Source organism: Lagenorhynchus albirostris, chromosome 1, assembly GCF_949774975.1.
Source record: "Lagenorhynchus albirostris chromosome 1, mLagAlb1.1, whole genome shotgun sequence".
Classification (NCBI taxonomy): domain Eukaryota; kingdom Metazoa; phylum Chordata; class Mammalia; order Artiodactyla; family Delphinidae; genus Lagenorhynchus; species Lagenorhynchus albirostris.
In genome coordinates this window covers 31,319,857-31,339,265 of record NC_083095.1, presented here as the reverse complement: position 1 = coordinate 31,339,265, position 19,409 = coordinate 31,319,857, and the positions used below count along the sequence as shown (strand labels likewise).

Here is a 19,409-nt window from a genome sequence, read left to right as displayed (position 1 = left end):
TGAAATCACCATCTAATTATATCTTTAATCTTGGCTCCCCTTCCCAACTAGCACATTATATGAATACAGTGGAAGCCCATTATAAACCTCCCAGGGATTTAGCTACGGTTCTCACATATAGTTAAAGTGAGGTAATTTGTCTCACTCATCATTTTGGTGGGAGAGGTTAGTTAGCCTTGTTCTATAGAATGTACAGGCATACCCCGTTTTACTGTGCTTCGCTTTATTACGCTTCACAGGTACTGCATTTTTTAACATGTTGAAGGTTTGTGGCAACCCTGCATTGAGCAAGTCTTTTGGTGCCGTTTTTCCAACAGCACTGTTCTCTTTGTGTCTCTGTGTCACATTTTGGTAATTCTCACAATATTTCAAAATTTTCATTATTATCAAATTTGTTATGGTGATCAGTGATCGTTGTTTACTATTGCAAGAAAATTCTGACTTGCTGAAGGCTTAGATGATGGTTAGCATTTTTTAGCAATAAAGTATTTTTACATTAAGGTAAAAATACATAAGGTAAAAAGTACAAAAAAATAAGGTAAAAAGTACATTTTTTCTAGCCATAATGCTATTGCACAGTTAATAGACTACAGTATAGTGTAAATATATATATATACACATATATATATATACACACATATGTTCTTGCACTGGGAAACCAGAAAATTTGTGTGACTTGCTTTACTGTGCTCTTCACTTTAGTGCAGTGGTCTGGAAGCAAACCTGCAATATCTCCAAGGTATGCCTGTATTATAAATGGATTTTACGAAAATGTAATATCCTTTTACTAGTTGGTCTTATACAGGCCTCTTTCCTTGCTGTGTTTATATAAAATACTATTTCTTCTTGCCGCTGCTACTACTATTACATGTGCTCCTTCACTCCAGCTACAGAGATGCAACATTTGCAGTCTGTTTATATCCTGTCCATTACAGTCTTTTATGAACAAAATCTGGAACTGTAGTCCTTAGGAATAGGTAAATAGCAGCAAGAGAAGCAGTTGTTTCAAGGACTGGCACTTTTCGGGAAATTCTAACCTAACTTTGGCACAGCGGTGCTCTTGGTTTCTAGTGGGTAGAGGCCAGGGAAGGTGCTAAACATCCTATATTGCATAGGACAGCCCCCAGCAACATATAAGATTATCTGGCTCAAAATGTCAACAGTGCTGGGGCTGCGAAACTTGGCTCTAGAGCATTCCTTCTTAGTGGGTATGTTGTTGTCCTCAAGGGGGCAAAAATTAGTTCTTGGGTTGGGGGGTGGTTGTCAAATATTTTTGTGTACAAAGTACAGATGTGCACACAGTACATATAGATATACAGTGTTCCTGTGGTGGTAAACTTTCTTGAGGGGCAGTGTTTAGAAAACCTGCACTTCTGTGTGTTTCTCCTTTACTCTCACACTGCTATACTCACAGCACTTCTTACACCAGATGTGTGGGGTTTTCCCCCACACAAGCAATTCTCTGAGACACTGGCTGGGAGTCCTACAGTTTAATTCAACTCTGATGCTGTCCACCTGGAGACAGCGTCAAATCCCACAGGTTAAGTTCTCAGTCCCACGAGACTGCTCCTCTTTCCCACAATTAAGATGCCAGTCCAAAGTCCAGGTTGTTACTTGTGCTTCTGACTGACTGACTGTAAATCGCTGGCTCCCGTGACCCCATCCTGAGGTTTGATTGATTTCCTAGAGAGGTTTACAGAACTCAGGAAAACAGCTTACGTACTGTTTACCAGTTTATTATAAAAGGCTATGATAAAAGATACAGGTGCACCTCCAGCTGGAAGGGATGCATAGAGCAGTATATGCGGGAAAGAGCACGAAGCTTTCATGCCCTCTGTGAGTGTGCCACCCTCCAGCACCTCCCTGTGTTCACCAACCTGGAAACTCTCAGAACGTCATACTATTGGGATTTTATGGAGGTTCCGTCACATAGGCATGATCAATTATTAACTCCATTTCCAGCCCCTCTCCCCTATGGAGAATGAGAGATGAGGCTGAAAATCCCAAGCTTCCAATCATGGCTTGGTCTTTCTGGTGACCAGCCCCCATCCAGGAGTCCACCCAGAGTCACCTCATTAGAACAAAAGGCATTCCCATCACCCAGGAACTTCCAAGGGATTTAGGTGACAGGAACCAGAGCCAAAGACCAAATATTAGAACAGAAGATGCTCCTGCGCTCTTATCATTTAGGAAACCGCAAGGGTTTTGGGAGCTCTGTATCAAGAACTGGGGACAGAAGCCAATCTATGTATTTTTTATTATTTCACAGGGAGTAATTAGGGAAAAAATGCCTAAAGAGAATCCTTAGGAGAGCAATAATTAAAAAAAAAAAGTTGAGAAACACTGCCTTGGAGGGAGACTGTCTAGTGTAGTGGTTAAAAACTCAGATTCTTAACCACTAGAGTCAGACTGGGTGTAAATCCTGTTTCTGTCACTTACTGGCTTCAGGCAATGACTTCATTGTCTAAGTTTTCTTATCTGTAAGATAGAAATAATAATAGCACTTTCTTCAAAGGATTGTTGTGAGGCAATCCATTTAAAGTACCCGGCACTTGGTAAAACAATAGTCATCCTCCTTAAGATGCTGAAGGAGAGTAAGGATCCTATTTATTGCGGTGTTTACAGTCCTTAGAAGAATATCTGGGGCTTAATAGGTGTTCAGTAAATATATGTTGAATGAATGAATAAAACTCTTATTTATTGATTTAAGTGTGTCAGAGTTGCCATTATGGAAACTGAGGAAATGGTGGTAGTAAGATAAGCTATGCTCTCCATTCTTTTTTTCTGGTAGGCAGCTTTCATATTTATCTCACCTAACGGTCTAGTGTGTGATGCATTCCCTATTTTAGCATTTACTTTTAAAGGAAGAAGTGGATTATATAGCATGCAATACCATCATTCTGTTTCAAGCCAATTGAGTGAGCTCAGGGCAAAAACGAAATATGGGTTTTGTTAGTACTCTCATGAGAGCTAGTATACTTTTTTTTTTTTGTGGTATGCAGGCCTCTCACTGTTGTGGCCTCTCCCGTTGCAGAGCACAGGCTCCAGATGCGCAGGCTCAGCGGGCATGGCTCATGGGCCCAGCCGCTCCGCGGCATGTGGGATCTTCCCAGACTGGGGCACGAACCCGTGTCCCCTGCATCGGCAGGCGGACTCTCAACCACTGCGCCGCCGGGGAAGCCCGAGAGCTAGTATACTTTTAATTATAAATTTTACCGACTTACATTCTTGTGTTAGGACCTCAGCTTGCAATTTATTCTGTTCTATTTGAGTGAAACATAAAAGAATACACAAGTAATAATGTTTGATAACCTAATTTTTTGTGTATATTCATATTTTATTTAAAAATATTTATTTTTGCTTGATCCTTGTAGTTTTACTTTGGCTTAATGCTTTTGTTATTGAATTAAATTCTTTTGAGTTTTAAGCCTTAAATTTGAACTGTTGTTACTTATTTTGTGCTTGTATAGTACACTGCTTTTATAGGAGTATAGCTAACAAGTGCAAGAAGAGTCCCATTATTTTACATAGGTTTGCCTATAAAATAATCTCACGGAATATATCTTGAACTATTGTTTTGTGAGGTATAGTAAAAAGGTAACCTAGCTTCCGTTCTTTAGAATTGCAAAGTCATGTTGACAGATTTCTTATTTTCACTTACTATGAATCCTGAAAAATTGTTTCAATAGAATATATCAGAAACAAATAGAATAAAGAAATAGGTCAAAAAAAAAAGAAATAGGTCAAGCAATTTACGTTGGACTTTATGAGATAGCTTCTGGTCCTCATATTTACCGTTTAGATGAATTGTTTTTATCAGTTCACTCAGGGATTTATTTAGACTGATTAAACGATTAAAAGAGTGATTCATACAGCAAAATGTCAAGTTACTAATTTATGATATGAATCAAGATAGTTCTTAGTATAGGATATCCCATTCTCTTTCCAGGATGGTTAGGTTTACTCAGAAAAACACGTAAATCAAAACATTGGTGCCTCTCCAGAAACAGACACACAGATCAATGGAACAGGATAGAGAGCCCAGAAGTAAGTCCATGCACTTATGGTCAATTAATCTACGACAAAGGGGGCAACAATATACTAGGGAGAAAAGACAGTCTCTTCCAAGTGGTGCTGGGAAAACTGGACAGCTACATGTAAAAGAATGAAATTAGAACATTCTCTAACACCATATACAAAAATAAGCTCAAAATGGATTAAAGACCTAAATGTAAGACTGGATACTATAAAACTCCTAGAGGAAAACATTGGCAGAATAGTCTTTGACATAAATCGCCGCAATATTTTTTTGGATCTGTCTCCTCAAGTAAAGGAAATAAAACCAAAAATAAACGAATGGGACCTAATTAAACGTAATAGCTTTTGCACAGCAAAGGAAACCACCAACAAAACAAAAAGACAACCTTCTGAATGGGAGAAAGTATTTGTAAATGATATGACTGGTAAGGGATTAATATCCAACATGTATAATCAGCTTATACAACTCAACGTCAAAAAAGCAAACAAGCTAATTAAAAAATGGGCAGAAGAACTGAGTAGACGTTTTTCCAAAGAGGAAATGCAGTTGACCAACAGGCACATGAAAAGATGCTCTACATTGCTAATCATAGGGAACTATATATCAAAACCACAATGAGATAGCACCTCATACCTGTCGGGATGGCTGTCATCAAAAAGAACACAAATAAAAAGTGCTGGAGACGGTGTGGAGAAAAGGGAACCCTCCTGCACTGTTGGTGGGAATGTAAATTGGTGCAACCACTGTGGAAAACAGTATTTTCCACAGTTTGAGGTTTCTCAGAAAACTAAAAATAGAACTACTGTGTGACTAAGCAATTCCTCTCCTGGGTATATATCCGAAAAAAAACAAGAACACTAATTGGAAAAGATATAGTCACTCCAATGTTCATAGCAGCATTATTTACAATGGCCAAGATATGGAAGCAACCTAAGTGTCCAACAGATGAATGGATAAAGCAGCCGTGGTATATATATATATAATTGAATACTACCTAGCAATAAGAAAGGATGACATTTTGCCATTTGCAGCAACATGGATGGACTTAGAGGGCATTATGCTAAGTGAAATAAGCTAGACAGAGAAAGACAAGCACTGTATGATATCATTTATATGTAGGATCTAAAAAATACAACAGACTAGTGAATATAACAAAGAAGGAGACTCACAGATGCAGTGGTTACCAGTGGGGCGGGGGGGGGCCAATATAAGGGCAGGGGAGTGGGAGGTACAAACTCTTAGTGTAAGATAGGCTCAAGGATTGTTGTATTCTACAACATGGGGAATATAGCCAATATTTTGTAATAACTGTAAATGAAAAGTTACCTTTAAAAATTGTAAAAAAAAATTTTAAATTAAAAACAAAACATTGGTGCCTCTCAATGTTCTTATAATTTCATTTGGGGGGCTTTTTGGTAAAGAACAGAATCAGTCTCTAGATAATACCATCTGGATAATATTGAAAGATAAATGTGTACTGGTCTCTTTATTTTAGATGCATGAATATCTCTATATTCCAGTTTTTATTTGCTGTTCTGACATATTTTAATAACCAATTATAATTTCCAGATGTATATCAGTTATTTTTTTTACGATACTTCAGATTGGCTGTTGCTTGATGGTTTGGGAATTTAATCTCATCAGAAAACCATTTCAACATAGAGGAAAGCGTGAATTTGTTTTAGAAAGGATTTTTGTGTCATTAATTCCATCTATAGAGTTTGGATTGTTGGATATTCTATTTGAGGACCAATACCTGTTTGTTACCTTCATTTTTGAAAAATTTCTAGAATTTCAGTGTGCTATCTTTGAGAAATTGTAGACAGGAATTGTTTGAAGAATCTTTTGGAATTATGTGATGATTGTTTGTTACCCTCCTTTTGTTCTGAATAGTGATCTAAAGATGATTATGGAAACTGAGGGAAAACTCTGCTGTTAATGTACATTCCAGTTTTTTTCTTTCTCACCATCTTTTGTTTTGTAGCATTCTGTCTCTAGTCTGCCATATTACTATATATATTTTAATACAAGCAAACCTCATTTTGTTGAACTTTGCTTTATTGTGCTTCACAGATACTGTGTTTTTTTTTTCCCACAAATTGAAGGTTTTGGCAGCTCTGTATCAAGCAGGTCTAATGGCACCATCTTTCCAACAGCATTAGCTCACTTTGTGTCTCTGTGTCCCATTTTGGTGATTCTTGCAGTATTTCAGATTTTTTCATTATTTGTTGTGATGATCAGTGATCCTCGATGTTACTGTTGTAGTTGTTTGGGGGCACCACAAACCGTGTCCACATAAGCCAGCAAACAATTGGTAAACGTGTCTTCTGACTGCTCCAGCTGTTCTCCACCTCTCTCGGTTTCCTCAGGCTTCCTTATTCTCTGAGACACAACAGTATTGAAATTAGGCCAATTAATAACCCTTCAGTGGTCTTTAAGTGTTCAACTGAAACTGTCTCACTTTAAATTTCTCATTTTAAATAAAAAGCTATAAATGATTAAGCTTAGTGAGGAAGGCATGTCAAAAGCCGAGACAGGCTGAAGGCTAGGTCTCTTGCACCAAACAGCCAAGTTGTGAATGCAAAGGAAAAGTTCTTGAAGGAAATTAAAAGTGCTACTCCAGTGAACACGCGGATGACAAGAAAGTGAAATAGCCTTATCGCTGATATGGAGAAAGCTCGAGTGGCCTGATGATCAAACCACCCACAGCAGTCCCTTTAGCCAAAGCCTCATCCAGAGCAAGGTCCTGACTCTCCAATTCTGTGAAGGCTGAGAGCGGTGAGGAAGCTGCAGAAGAAAAGTTTGGAGCTGGCAGAGGTTGGTTCATGAAGCTTGATGAAAGAAGCCATCTCCGTAACGTCAGAGTGCAAGGTAAAGCAACAGGTGCTAATGTGGAAGCTGCAAGTTATCCAGAAGATCCAGCTAAGATCATTAATTAAGGTGGATACACTAAACAACAGATTTTCAGTGTAGATGAGACAGCATTCTATTCGAAGAAGATGCCTCCTAGGACTTTCATAGCTAGAGAGAAGTCAGTGCCTGCCTTCAGAGCTTCAAAGGACAGGCTGATTCTTTCATTAGGGGCTGGTGCAGCTGGTGACTTTTTTTTTTTTTTTTTTTTTGCAGTATGCGGGCCTCTCACTGTTGTTGGCCAACAGGCACATGAAAAGATGCTCAAGGGCCTCTCCCGTTGCGGAGCACAGGCTCCGGATGCGCAGGCTCAGCGGCCATGGCTCACGGGCCCAGCTGCTCCGCAGCATGTGGGATCCTCCCGGACCGGGGCACGAACCCGTGTCCCCTGCGTCGGCAGGCGGACTCTCAACCACTGCGCCACCAGGGAAGCCCCTGGTGACTTTTTAAGTTGAAGCCAATGCTCATTTACCATTCCAAAAATTCTAGGGCCCTTAAGAATTATGCTAAATCTACTCTGCCTGTGCTCTATTGGAAAAGCAAAGCCTGGGTGACAGCACATCCATTTACAACATGGTTTACTGTATATTTTATGTCTCAACAGTAGATCTCACTCTTGAGACCTACTGCTGAGAAAAGAAGATTCTTTTCAAAATATTACTGCTTATTGACAATGCACCTGGCCCCTCAAGAGCTCGAATGGAGATGTACGATGAAATTCTTTTTTTTTTTTTCATGTTTGCTAACACTATCCATTCTGCAGCCCACGGATCAAGAAGTAATTTTGGGCACTTCCTTGGTGACCCAGTGGCTAAGACTCTGCGCTCCCAATGCAGGGGGCCCGGGTTCAATCCCTGGTCATGGAACTAGATCCCACATGCTGCAATTAAGAGTTCACATGTTGCAACTAAAGATCCTGCATGCTGCAACTAAAGATCCCACATGCCGCAACTAAAGATCCCCCACACTGCAGTGAAGATCCCATGTGCCCCAACTAAGACCCGGCACAGCCAAATAAATAAATAAATAAATAAATATTTTTTTAAAAAAGGAGTAATTTCGACTTTCAAGTCTCATTATTTAAGAAATACATTTCTTGGGCTTCCCTGGTGGCGCGGTGGTTGAGAGTCCGCCTGCCGATGCAGGGGACACGGGTTCGTGCCCTGGTCCAGGAGGATCCCACATGCTGCGGAGCTGCTGGGCCTGTGAGCCATGGCCGCTGGGCCTGCGCATCCGGAGCCTGTGCTCTGCAACAGGAGGGGCCACAACAGTGAGAGGCCCGCGTACCGCAAAAAAAAAAAAAAAAAGAGAAAGAAAAATACATTTCTTAAGGCCATAGTTGCCATAGATAGTGATTTCTCTGGATCTGGGCAAAGTAAATTGAAAAACTGGAAAGTATTCACCATTCTTGATGCCATTAAGAACACTCGTGATTCATGGAAGGGGGTCAAAATATTGAACATTAACAGGAATTTGGAAGAAGTTGATTCCAACCCTCATGGATGAGTTTGAGGGGTTCTGGACCTCAGTGGAGGAAGTAACTGCAGTTGTTGTGGAAATACTAAGAGAACTAGGATTAGAAGTAGAGCCTGAAGATGTGACTGAATTGCTGCCATCTCATGATAAGAAAAAAATTTTTTTTTTTGGCCACACCACGCAGCATGTGGGATCTTAGTTCCCCGACCAGGGATTGAACCCACGCCCCCTGCAGTGGAAGCATGGAGTTTTAACCACTGGACTGCCAGGGAAGTCCCTCATGATAAAATTTTAACAGATGAGGAGTTGCTTCTTAATGGGTGAGGAAAGAAAGTGGTTTGTTGAGATGGAAACTACTCCTGGTAAAGATGCTGTGAACATTGTTGAAATGACAAAGGATTTAGAATATTACAAAAACCTAATTGATAAAGCAGTGGTAGGGTTTGAGAGGATTGACTTTAATTTTGAAAGATGTTCGAGTGTGGGTAAAATGCTATCAAACAGTGTTGCATGCTACAGAGAAATCATTCATGAAAGGAAGATTCAGTCCATGTGGCAACCTTCTTTGCTGTCTTATTTTAAGAAATGGCCACGCCCACCCCAGCCTTCGGCATCCACGACCCTGATCAGTCAGCAGCCATCAGCATGGAGGCAAAACCTCTACCAGCAAAAAGAGTATGATTCACTGAAGGCTCAGATGATGTAGCATTTTTAGCACAGTATCTTTTAATTAAGATATGTTCCTTTATTTAGACATAATGCTTGCACACTTAGTAGACCACAGTATAGTGTAAATGTAACTTATATGCACTTGGAAACCAAAAAATTCATGTGACTCGCTTTATTGCGGTGGTCTGGATCCACACCCACGATATCTCAGAGGTATGCCTGTGTACGGCTAGATTCCCCGACTCCCCAACAATTATCCCTCAGCAAAGAAAGAATTACCATATTATCAGAGTCGTTACAAAGTCTTTTATATTACCTGCTGCTTGCTCAGTTACTTTTTTCACCCAGTTGCTTTTTTGTGTTTTCAACAACATGTTTTTTTTGTTAAAGTCCTAAAAAACTTAACATATCAATAGGTATAGTAACTATTACTAGGGTTATAACTTAATAATTTGCAAGTATTGAATGTCATAATAAATTATTAAAGGTAAAACAATGTTACTCAGTTATGGAGATAGGAATATGCATTTATGATGTGAATGGAAAAAGAACAGTTGTCCTAATGAAATGCAAATGGATATTTGTTATAAGCAGAATTTCCAGTAACAGCATCATGTACTTTTAAAAAGCCTTGTAACTTAAATGACATATACCAAAATGATGATGATGTGCTATGTAAGCCTATGTTAAATAACTCATGTTGGCTTTTGTGACGAAGAAAGCTCTGTTGCTAAAGGTATATGTAAATGAATTGAACAAAATTGTTTTATGAAATAGGGTAGAAATATAGTATATCTAAATATATTTTATAGAACATTTTAACTGTAAAGACATTGACTTTCACCAGAATTTACAGGTTCAGATTGTCTAAAAGCCTTTTCTTGTTGGGAAAATTAAAAGTATAGGAAAATTCCTATAAAGTATAGGCGATAACTTTAGTCCATCAGTATACATCCTTGCTTTTATTTCTTAGGACTCTTATTCCCTCCCTTATTTTTCACATTTGTGCCCTGACTTCTCATTTATGTTTTATATATGCCTATCCTGCCTATCTTTAGCGCCTAACACATATTATTGGTGATGAGTTGTAGGTACTGTATTACTTTGGTCTCTTTGCATCTTGTTAATATGTATTTTTGAATGTTGCTTTCCTACAAAGAACATTCTACTGTAGATAAAAATGTAAATACAAATATATGTTTTAGAGTGACGTAAATATAAAATGCAAATATAAACAGAAAAATATCTAGTATTTTTAATGATTGTATTTGTATTAAAATAGTATGTAGATAAAATTCAAACTTCTGCAGAAATATGGATAGACTCAAGTTCCAGTAGTCACTTGTAAACCAGTGCCTTTGGGGAAAATGTATTCTGAGTTTGTTCGAGGTTCTTAGCTGGCCTGCTGAAATCAGTTTGACTCCCTATGTAGTTGGAATTCTAGGAAGTTATATTTTGGGTTTTTTTTCCTGTGGGCAAGTATGCCTGAATCCTGACATTGGGAGTAGTTTCTTTTTCTTCTGCAGCCCGTCCTATGAAAGGAGGTATTTACCTGCAGTGCTTAATCGTCAACCCCCGAAGGGGGCTGTGACAAGGGCCGAATCCCTAGAGTTAGGGTTGTGACACAAGGGCTTTCCTAAGTCCTTTGGGGGCAGCCTACATACAAAAACCCTAAGGTTTAAAAACAGTCCTTTTCTTTCTGATCCAACCTCTTTCTTTACCCCTAATTAATAGTCATTGTCTACAATTTATGGGCAATATTTGGTTACTAAGACCTTCTCCCTCCCTTTTCCCCCAACATTCTCTCTGTTGGCCAGAAACGAAAGGGGATACAGATATGGAACTGAATTCTGCACTTTGCAGGAATTAGCTTATGCATTTATCTTTTTTTGTGAATAAGCCAGAAGGGATTTTCCATCAGGATGAGGAAGTACAGGTATTCCCACAGCTTCAGGTATACCAGTAGAAAAGCTAGAACCCAGGGCCAATTGGCTATCTTGGTATAGCTTTATGAAGACTCGTTCTTAATTCTTTGCCCGGTTGGCCATTTGTGCCCAGCAGAATAGCCATAGGCCTGATGCATTTGGGGGTAGACTATGGAAGGAAGGGAGTACCCTTGTTATCGCTGTCTAGTTTTTCTTCTGAAAAAGTTTTAAGAAAAGTTATCCGGATATTATTGATGGATGGAATTTATAATTTAGGACAGGATTAGTATCTGTGGTTCCCTGTCCCATCCCCAGGGCATAAGGCATACTGCTTCAAATTCTTGTTTTCATTTACCAGATTTTTTTGGCTATAATTTTATTTTTACTTCCTTTCTATTACATGTTGACAGAGCAGAGAGGACTTTAAAGCTAAGAAAAATTTAAGTTCAGTTTTTCTGTCTAAATATCTCAGTGATTGTTTATGTTGTAGCTTGGTAAAAGCACCAGCTACCTTGGTAGTTGGCAGCGTTCAGTGATCCCAAACCACACGAGGAGAGACGCTTGACTTAAAAGGAATAATCTGAATGAATTTAGTGTTTTGAACTTGGAAGCAAAAGTGTTACTCAGTTTTTTCTTATAGCTGGATATCGAACTATGATTTATCGTAAGGCAGCAAAGAAAGGCCTCAGGGGAATGACAGTTGTATTTATTAATTACAAATTTATGGCTAAACATTTTGAGGAAAAATATCTAATTAAAGGAGATGTGTAGAAACGTGACCTTCTTGCTATCTATTTGTTTTGAAAGGCTGACCTAAATTTGTTTTTTCACTTCTACGATTCTGTTTTGTTTTTCTTTTCTTTTGGCTGTGCCACATGGCTTGTGGGATCTTAGCTCCCCAACCAGGCATTGAACGCAGGCCCCCAGCAGTGAGAGCACGGAGTTCTAACCAGGGAAGTCCCTTCTATGATTCTCTTAACAGTTAATCTACTGTTTTAGAGACAGTGAGGTTCAGTCTTCAGTGTTTGCGTCGGAAGTTTTCCTTCATAGTACAGAGAGACCCTCTGCTCCTCGTCCCTAGTTAGTTTCTTTTCATGAAACTTTGTCAAATAGTTTCTGAAAGCCATTGTTTTTCTCATTTTTCCAGTGATTTCTGTGGAACCAGTGGAATTTTCCATGATAATCCCAAACCAATGCTTTCTGTGTAAATTGATAGACTTTCTCACTGAAAGGGAAGAGCAATTACTGTCCTATGTTTGCTAGCAGTTACTTTGCTTCATAGTTGGATGAAACTGGGGATGTTGGAGATTATAGATTTGTACTTGGCATATATGAGGGGGAAGTGCTTGATGATCTTTTGTTTGGTGACGATATCTTACTGGTGAGAGAAGAAAATAAACTTTGATTTAGAGCAGGTATCAAAAAACTACGGCCCATGTAGTTTTTGTATGGCCCATGAGCTAAGTAAGGATGGTTTTTACAGTTTTTAGTGGTTGGAAAAAATCAAAAGAAGAGTAATACTTTATGCTATGTAAAAATTAAATGAATTTCAAATTTCAGTGTCTGCAAAGTGTCCATAGAGTTTTATTGGAAAACACCATGTTCATGTTCACGTTCATGTATGCTGCCTATAGCTGCTTTGAGACTACAACAGGCAGTGTTGAGTGGTTATGACAGATCATATGACTTGCAGACTGTGAAATATTTTTTGTTTCAAACAGAAAAAGTCTGCCAACCCCTGATTTAGAGACAACTGGGTATCATGATGAAGAGCAAGGACTCTGGAGCCAAACTGCTCCTTAACGTCTCATTCTGAGACCTTGAGCAAGTTACTTACCTCTTTGTGCTTCAGTTTCTGAATTTGTAAAATGGGAAGAATGATAGTGCTGACTTCATGAGGTGATTGTGAGGGTTAAATGAGTTAATATACATAAAGCACTTAGAAACGTGCCTAGCACATGGTGTTCGCTAAGTGTTAGATGTTAGTTGATATCTAAGTATGTTAGTTGGCACTAAGTGTTGTAACATGAACTGGAAAAGATGCAGTGAAATCAGTTCTAATTGAGAACAGCTACAAATATATTAAGGAAGGATACGCATTTGTTAACAGTATGCTTCAGATCTCGACTCAGTGGTGTAGAAAATAGAGAAAATTAAGATTCCACCACAGAGCATAGACAGTGAACATAATGTCTTTACATTGCTGCACAATGAAATGAGCATTGTGTAAAAGGTAGCTTTTCTGCCATGCAGTGTGCCTGCCATAGGGGAGAATTATTCACTTGAGTTTTGAAATGAAATGTAAGATAAATTTACTTCATGGCACTGTTAATTCCGGTATGACCATTTCTGTGATTCCAAGTGGCTTTCTCAAGAGTCCTATCAGAAATATATTTGGCGTCTTGAATAGCTTGAACCTATCACTCCTGGCTGAAATAACACAACTTTTTAACGTTCAGGATAAACTGTCAGAATTTAAGAAGTGGTGTAAATGGCTCAGTCTCCTAGCTTGTTTCTCAACATTTGACTTTCCTCACCAGAGAGAAAAGAGTGAAACATTCGTCCGTCTAACTTTTTAAATTGTAGTAAAAAACACGTAACATAAAATTTACCATTTTAACACAATTTTAAGTGTTCTATTCAGTAGTGTTAAGTATATTTACGTTGTTGTGGAATTCATTTCCAGGACCTTTTCATTCTGCAAAACTGAAACTCTACACCCATTAAACACCAACTCTTCACTCTCTCTCCCACCAGCCCGTGGCAGCCATCATTCTGCTTTCTATTTCTATGAATTTGACTACTTTAGATACCTCATATAAGTGGAATCATCCAGTATTTTGCCTTTTTGTTACTGGCTTATTTCACTTAGCATACTGTTCTCAAGGTTCATCCGTGCAGCAGCATGCGACAAGAGTTCATTCCTTTAGGGCTTCCCTGGTGGCGCAGTGGTTGAGAGTCCGCCTGCCGATGCAGGGGACACGGGTTCGTGCCCTGGTCCGGGAAGATCCCACATGCCGCGGAGCGGCTGGGTCCGTGAGCCAGGCCCGCTGAGCCTGTGCTCTGCAACGGGAGAGGCCACAACAGTGAGAGGCCCGCGTACTGCAAAAAAAGAAAAAAAAAAAAGAGTTCATGCCTTTTAATGTTGAATAATGCATCATACATATAGACCACATTTTGTTTATCTATTCGTCCATTCATAGACACTGCTTTGCTTCCATCTCTTGGCTATTGTGCGTAATGCTGCTGTGTACATGAATGTCCAGATATCTTTTTGAGATCCTGCAGTTTATTCAAGATTCGATTTATTCTTTGGAATAAATACCCAGAAGTGGAATTGCTAGATCATATGGTAATTCTATTTTTAATATTTTTGAGGAACCACCATACTGTTTTCATAGAGGCTGCATCATTTTACTGTCCCACCAACAGCGTACAGAGGTTCCAATTTCTCCACACCGATGCCAACACTTGTTATTTTCTGTCCTTTTTTTTTTCTGGTTAATTGATAGTAGCCATCCTAATGGGTATGTGGTAATATTTAATTGTAGTTTTCATTTACATTTCTATTCATCCAACTTCTAAGAGGATTGATCTTATGTAAAGTATCTAACATAGTTCTTAGTAAGGAGGCTTACTACAATTTTGGGGGCTATGTTTGATCTGAATATCTAGAGCTCTCTGACAGCTGTTAACACTTCCTGCCATTCAGGGCTGTATAATTGAGAGTTAAGATTTTTTTTTAACTTCTTGCAAATAAGGTGACAAACGGCCTTGATGTGGAACTTGACCTATTGATAAGGCATCCATTAATGAGAAGAATGTAGATCATGTCTTTGTAAAAGATGAAAGCTAATATACTCTTTTTCTAATATGAAAACCTTTTTATCGCTATTAAAATTTTAGCTCTCTTTTCTAACTATAAAAGAAATACATGCTTATTACCAAAAAATCAAGAAAATACAGTAAAACGTAAGTTTACATTTGGAATACAACACATATTGTATGTGTATAGTTAATGTTGCTGCCTGTAGCTGTAGTTTTTACTGTTACATTCCATTGGTAACTAGTCTGCCGTTTTCCATTTTCCTTTTGATTTTCAATTGAGGTTCCCCCCCCACCCCCAGTTTTTGGTAAAAGTCTTATGCTGCGAGTGTAAGAGTTTCTTTCATTTTTATGCTTATGAGAGAAATTGCTGGATCTTGGGTGATGTATCTATCAATTTATGTTTCTACTAGCAGTTTACAAGAGGTCTGGTTGTCCATACTTAATTTTGTCTGATTTCTTAATTTTTGTTCATTAAGATGGGTGTTAATGATACATTGTTGAGGTTTTACATTTTATTTTGCTCATTACTGATGAAGTTGAACATGTTTTCATGTTGTTTTTATTGGCTATTTATATTTTTCTGTGTAAGTTCTGTCTGTTGTCCTTTATTTTCATTGGTCTGCCTCTTTGTTATTGATTTTGAAGGAATTCTTTATATTTATTCTTTATATAATATACATATTATATATATACACATACATATATAAATATATACATATTGCTATATACAGTGATACATGCTTTTAAAATAATTAATTTCATGGAAAGTCATTTTATTTTAAATACAGCAGTGTGTACATGTCAATCCCAAACTCCCAATCTATCCCTCCACCCCACTCTTCCCCCCTGGTAACCATAAATTCGTTTTCTAAGTCTGTGAGTTTGTTTCTGTTTTGTAAGTAAGTTCATTTGTATCTTTTTTTTTTAGATTCAGCATATAAGTGATATCATATGATATTTGTCTTTCTCTGTCTGACTTCACTTAGTATGATAATCTCCAGGTCCACCCATGTTGCTGCAAACGGTATTATTTCATTCTTTTAAACGGCTGAGTAATACTGTATATATGTACAATATTACTTGTATATATGTACCACATCTTTATCCATTCATCTGTCGATGGACATTTAGGTTGCTTCCATGTCTTGGCTGTTGTAAACAGTGATGCAGTGAACATTGAGGTGCATGTATTTTTCTGAACTATGGTTTTCTTCAGATATATGCTAAGGAGTGGGATTGCTGGATCATACAGTAGCTCTGTTTTTAGTCTGGAAATGAGGGTGTTGAACTAAATGATCTCCAAGAATTCCAGTTCTTAAGTGAACATATCATATGGAAATCAGCATCATGCAGAACTTCTATAAATATTCTAAGCAGTGTATGTGTTTGTATGTATTTATGTGCATGTTTACTTTGAAATTTTTGTCAATTTGTGTGTGTGTGTTTCTGTTTGGAAAAAGTTTTTCAGGGAACTGTTTTTTTTTGCAATGAATGTTAGATTTATTAAAGCTATAAATTAACAGAATTTTAAACTCAACTCTTTACAAATTGAACACATTTTAACAATAATTTTTAAGAGATTCAGTTTTTTCATGTAGCTTAAGATCCCTTGAATTTAAATTGCATTTATAAATTTTAAGTAAATTATGTAAATTAACAAATCTTTGGAGTACTTAACTCTTCTAAACCTGATATTTATGGATTTTGTAAGATTTTAAATACATTTTATAAGCCTAGATCTGTTATTCAATGACATTTTAAATTGAAATCACCAGTGTAATTTTTTAGATACACCAATATGAAGGGCTTCTTAATCTAAGCATTTAAAAATACCAAATAGGACTTCTCTGGTGGTGCAGTGCTTAAGCATCCGCCTGCCAATTCAGGAGGCACAGGTTCGATCCCTGGTCTGGGAAGATCCTACATGTCGCAGAGCAGCTAAGCCCGTGTGCCGCAACTACTGAGCTTGTGGTCTAGAACCCGCGAACCACAACTACTGAAGTCTGTGCGCCTAGAGCCTGTGCTCCGCAACAAGAGAAGCCACCACAGTGAGAAGCCTATGCACCGCAATGAAGAGTAGCCCCCGCTCGCCGCAACTAGAGAAAGTTGCAGCGATGAAGACCCAACGCAGCCAAAAATAAATAAAATTAAAAAATAAAAATACCAAATATTTACCTATTATGCCTGCACTCAACCCAAAAGTATTAAACTTTAGGCTTGATTTACTTTCTTTTCCCGCCTCCCAGTTCCAACCCACACTGTTTCCCTCTCTCTACCTCCCAAATAACTGTCTTATTTTTTAAACTTTTATCATATCTGTCTTTGAAACCTCCCTGGTTCATTAGAACCTTTTCAATTTCACCTTCTCAAGCGATTTGAGGATATCTTTCCAAGTAAATTTAGAGCCATGTTCTCAGATTACTGAGGTGGAACCTTATGAAAATATGTGAAATCTAGAGCTGTAAACACCTGGGATGATTTTTTTCTCATGAAAAGGGGCATAACTTGAGCCTAGTTTTATAGGCTTTGCTAACAGTGACTCTGAGTCATGCCTTCCAAGTGGGGTGTTCTCCAGCCTGCCAGCCCTGGACTCATGTCCACATCACTGAATTCTCAGGTATGATGGGTGTGCAGTCCCCATGCCCAGGATGCTTCTGACTTATTTCAATAAATCTATTTATTGCTTGATTCTAGTCTGTATTCTTTTATTCGTTTTATTTGACAGGTTACAATTTTTCAGTATTTTAAGCATTTAAGTATTTTAAAATAAAACATTTGGATTTTGAATGTCCCCCATGTCTTATCTGGTTTTATAGTCATAGTTCTAAGGTTATTCTCATAAGTTTTAACTTGGGATTTTCTAGAACACAAAGTTTATATCCTAAAAAAAAGTTACAGGGAGCACATAAACAGAGATTATGTGTATTTGGAGCACAACCCTGTCTTATTCACATATTATATAATGTGATACCTTAACTCTCTACTTGTATTATAAGCTTTTTGGCATGGACTTTGTAACAGTGCTGTCCAGTGGACATATATTGTAAGCCACATATGTAATTTAAAACTTTTCTAGTAGCTACATTAAAAATAAAAGTAACAGATGAAATTAACTTTAATAATATATTTTATTTAACCCAGTATAATCTAAATATATTTCAACATGTAATCAGTATAAAAATTGAGATATTTTGCATTCTTTTTTTCATACTGAATTTTCAAAATCCAGTGTTATTTTATTCTTAGTGCACATCTCAATTCAGGCTAACCACATTTCAAGCACTCAATAGCCACACGTAGCAAGTGGCTACTGTATTGGGTGGTGCTGTCTTATACTTTTACAACTTAGTGCTAGGAACACAATTGTTGCTTTGTGTGAGAATGTGTGTGTTTATTATTTTAGTTACAGATTTCTCTCATTGAATAAAGTATAAGATATTTTAAAATTCCTATCTTTATTTTCTTTCTCTTTAAGGCCCTTCCTTCTTCCATGATTATAGTAGCAGTCTATTGTCCTGTGATAGCTGCTGTTTTCATTGTTCTGAAGATGGTCAACTATCGACTCCACAGAGCACTTGATGCTGGAGAGATTGTAGATAGGAACACAAATGATTTCACAGATCAGCGAGCCAGAGCTGAGCAAGGCAACTGTTCAACAAGGAGAAAAGACAGCAATGGCCCAAGGTAAGGAAACCCATGCCACTCAGTTTGTAACGATGTACAGTGATGCATGTGTACAATGATGTGATTATTGTGTCATGCCTGTTCTGTTTACCTGGTTTTAAGGCAGTGGTAGATCTTACCACTGTTGATACAGTGACAAGTGTGATTGTCACATTAGACCACAGCAAAGCTGACTGGCTATCTGGGGATAAATCAGTATCCTTGGCCTTGTTAATAAATAACATTTTAGAACAATAATAGTCATAATAGTGTAATAGTTATTCATACCAAAGACCAAAACCAATGGAAAACAGGTTAAAGAAGTAATAAAACATGGCTTTATAAATCTAAACATTTATTTTTATACATATAAATAAAATGTGTATATATATCTTAAGCAAACTGTGATAATATTTTACTTGACATTTATAATCTACAGTTTTCATTTTATCCATTGTAAATTTTTTTCAATTTTATGTTCTTACCTTAGAAACTTAGCTGTTCCTTCCCTAGATCTTAGCATGACTGACTTCCTAGGTTTCAACTCTGTGTAGCTGTCACCCCTTCCTGGAGGCGTTCCTGGAGGCTGTCTCAGCTAAAATAGTCCCCTACTGCCCTCAGTCACATTCTATCCCATTACCTTGGCCTCACCCACTTTCTCTTTCTGACAGAGGGATTTATTTATCATAGTCAAAAGGTTATAGTGACTTTATAGAAATAATAGGTGTCCCTAATATAATTTTTAAACAGTTGCTATATGAGCACTTGACATTTTTAAGCTCATACAGTCCTCAAAAACAATTCTATGAGATGGTTGCTGTTATCATCCATGATTTGCAGATGTGGAAAGTGAGGTGAGAAAGATCAAATAATCTAGGCTGTCAAGCTCTGGAGGCGAG

General features: G+C 37.8%; 1 protein-coding gene across 2 annotated transcripts in view; it reads left to right on the top strand.

Moving 5' to 3' along the window:
• Positions 1 to 19,409, top strand: part of PCNX1 (pecanex 1) — a 167,675-nt gene that overhangs the window by 12,433 nt on the left and 135,833 nt on the right. For both annotated transcript variants that reach the window (XM_060140068.1, XM_060140077.1), the window contains exon 2: positions 18,323 to 18,531. In XM_060140068.1, coding sequence (XP_059996051.1) covers positions 18,323 to 18,531 — 209 coding nt within the window. The remainder of the gene's footprint in view (positions 1 to 18,322; positions 18,532 to 19,409) is intronic.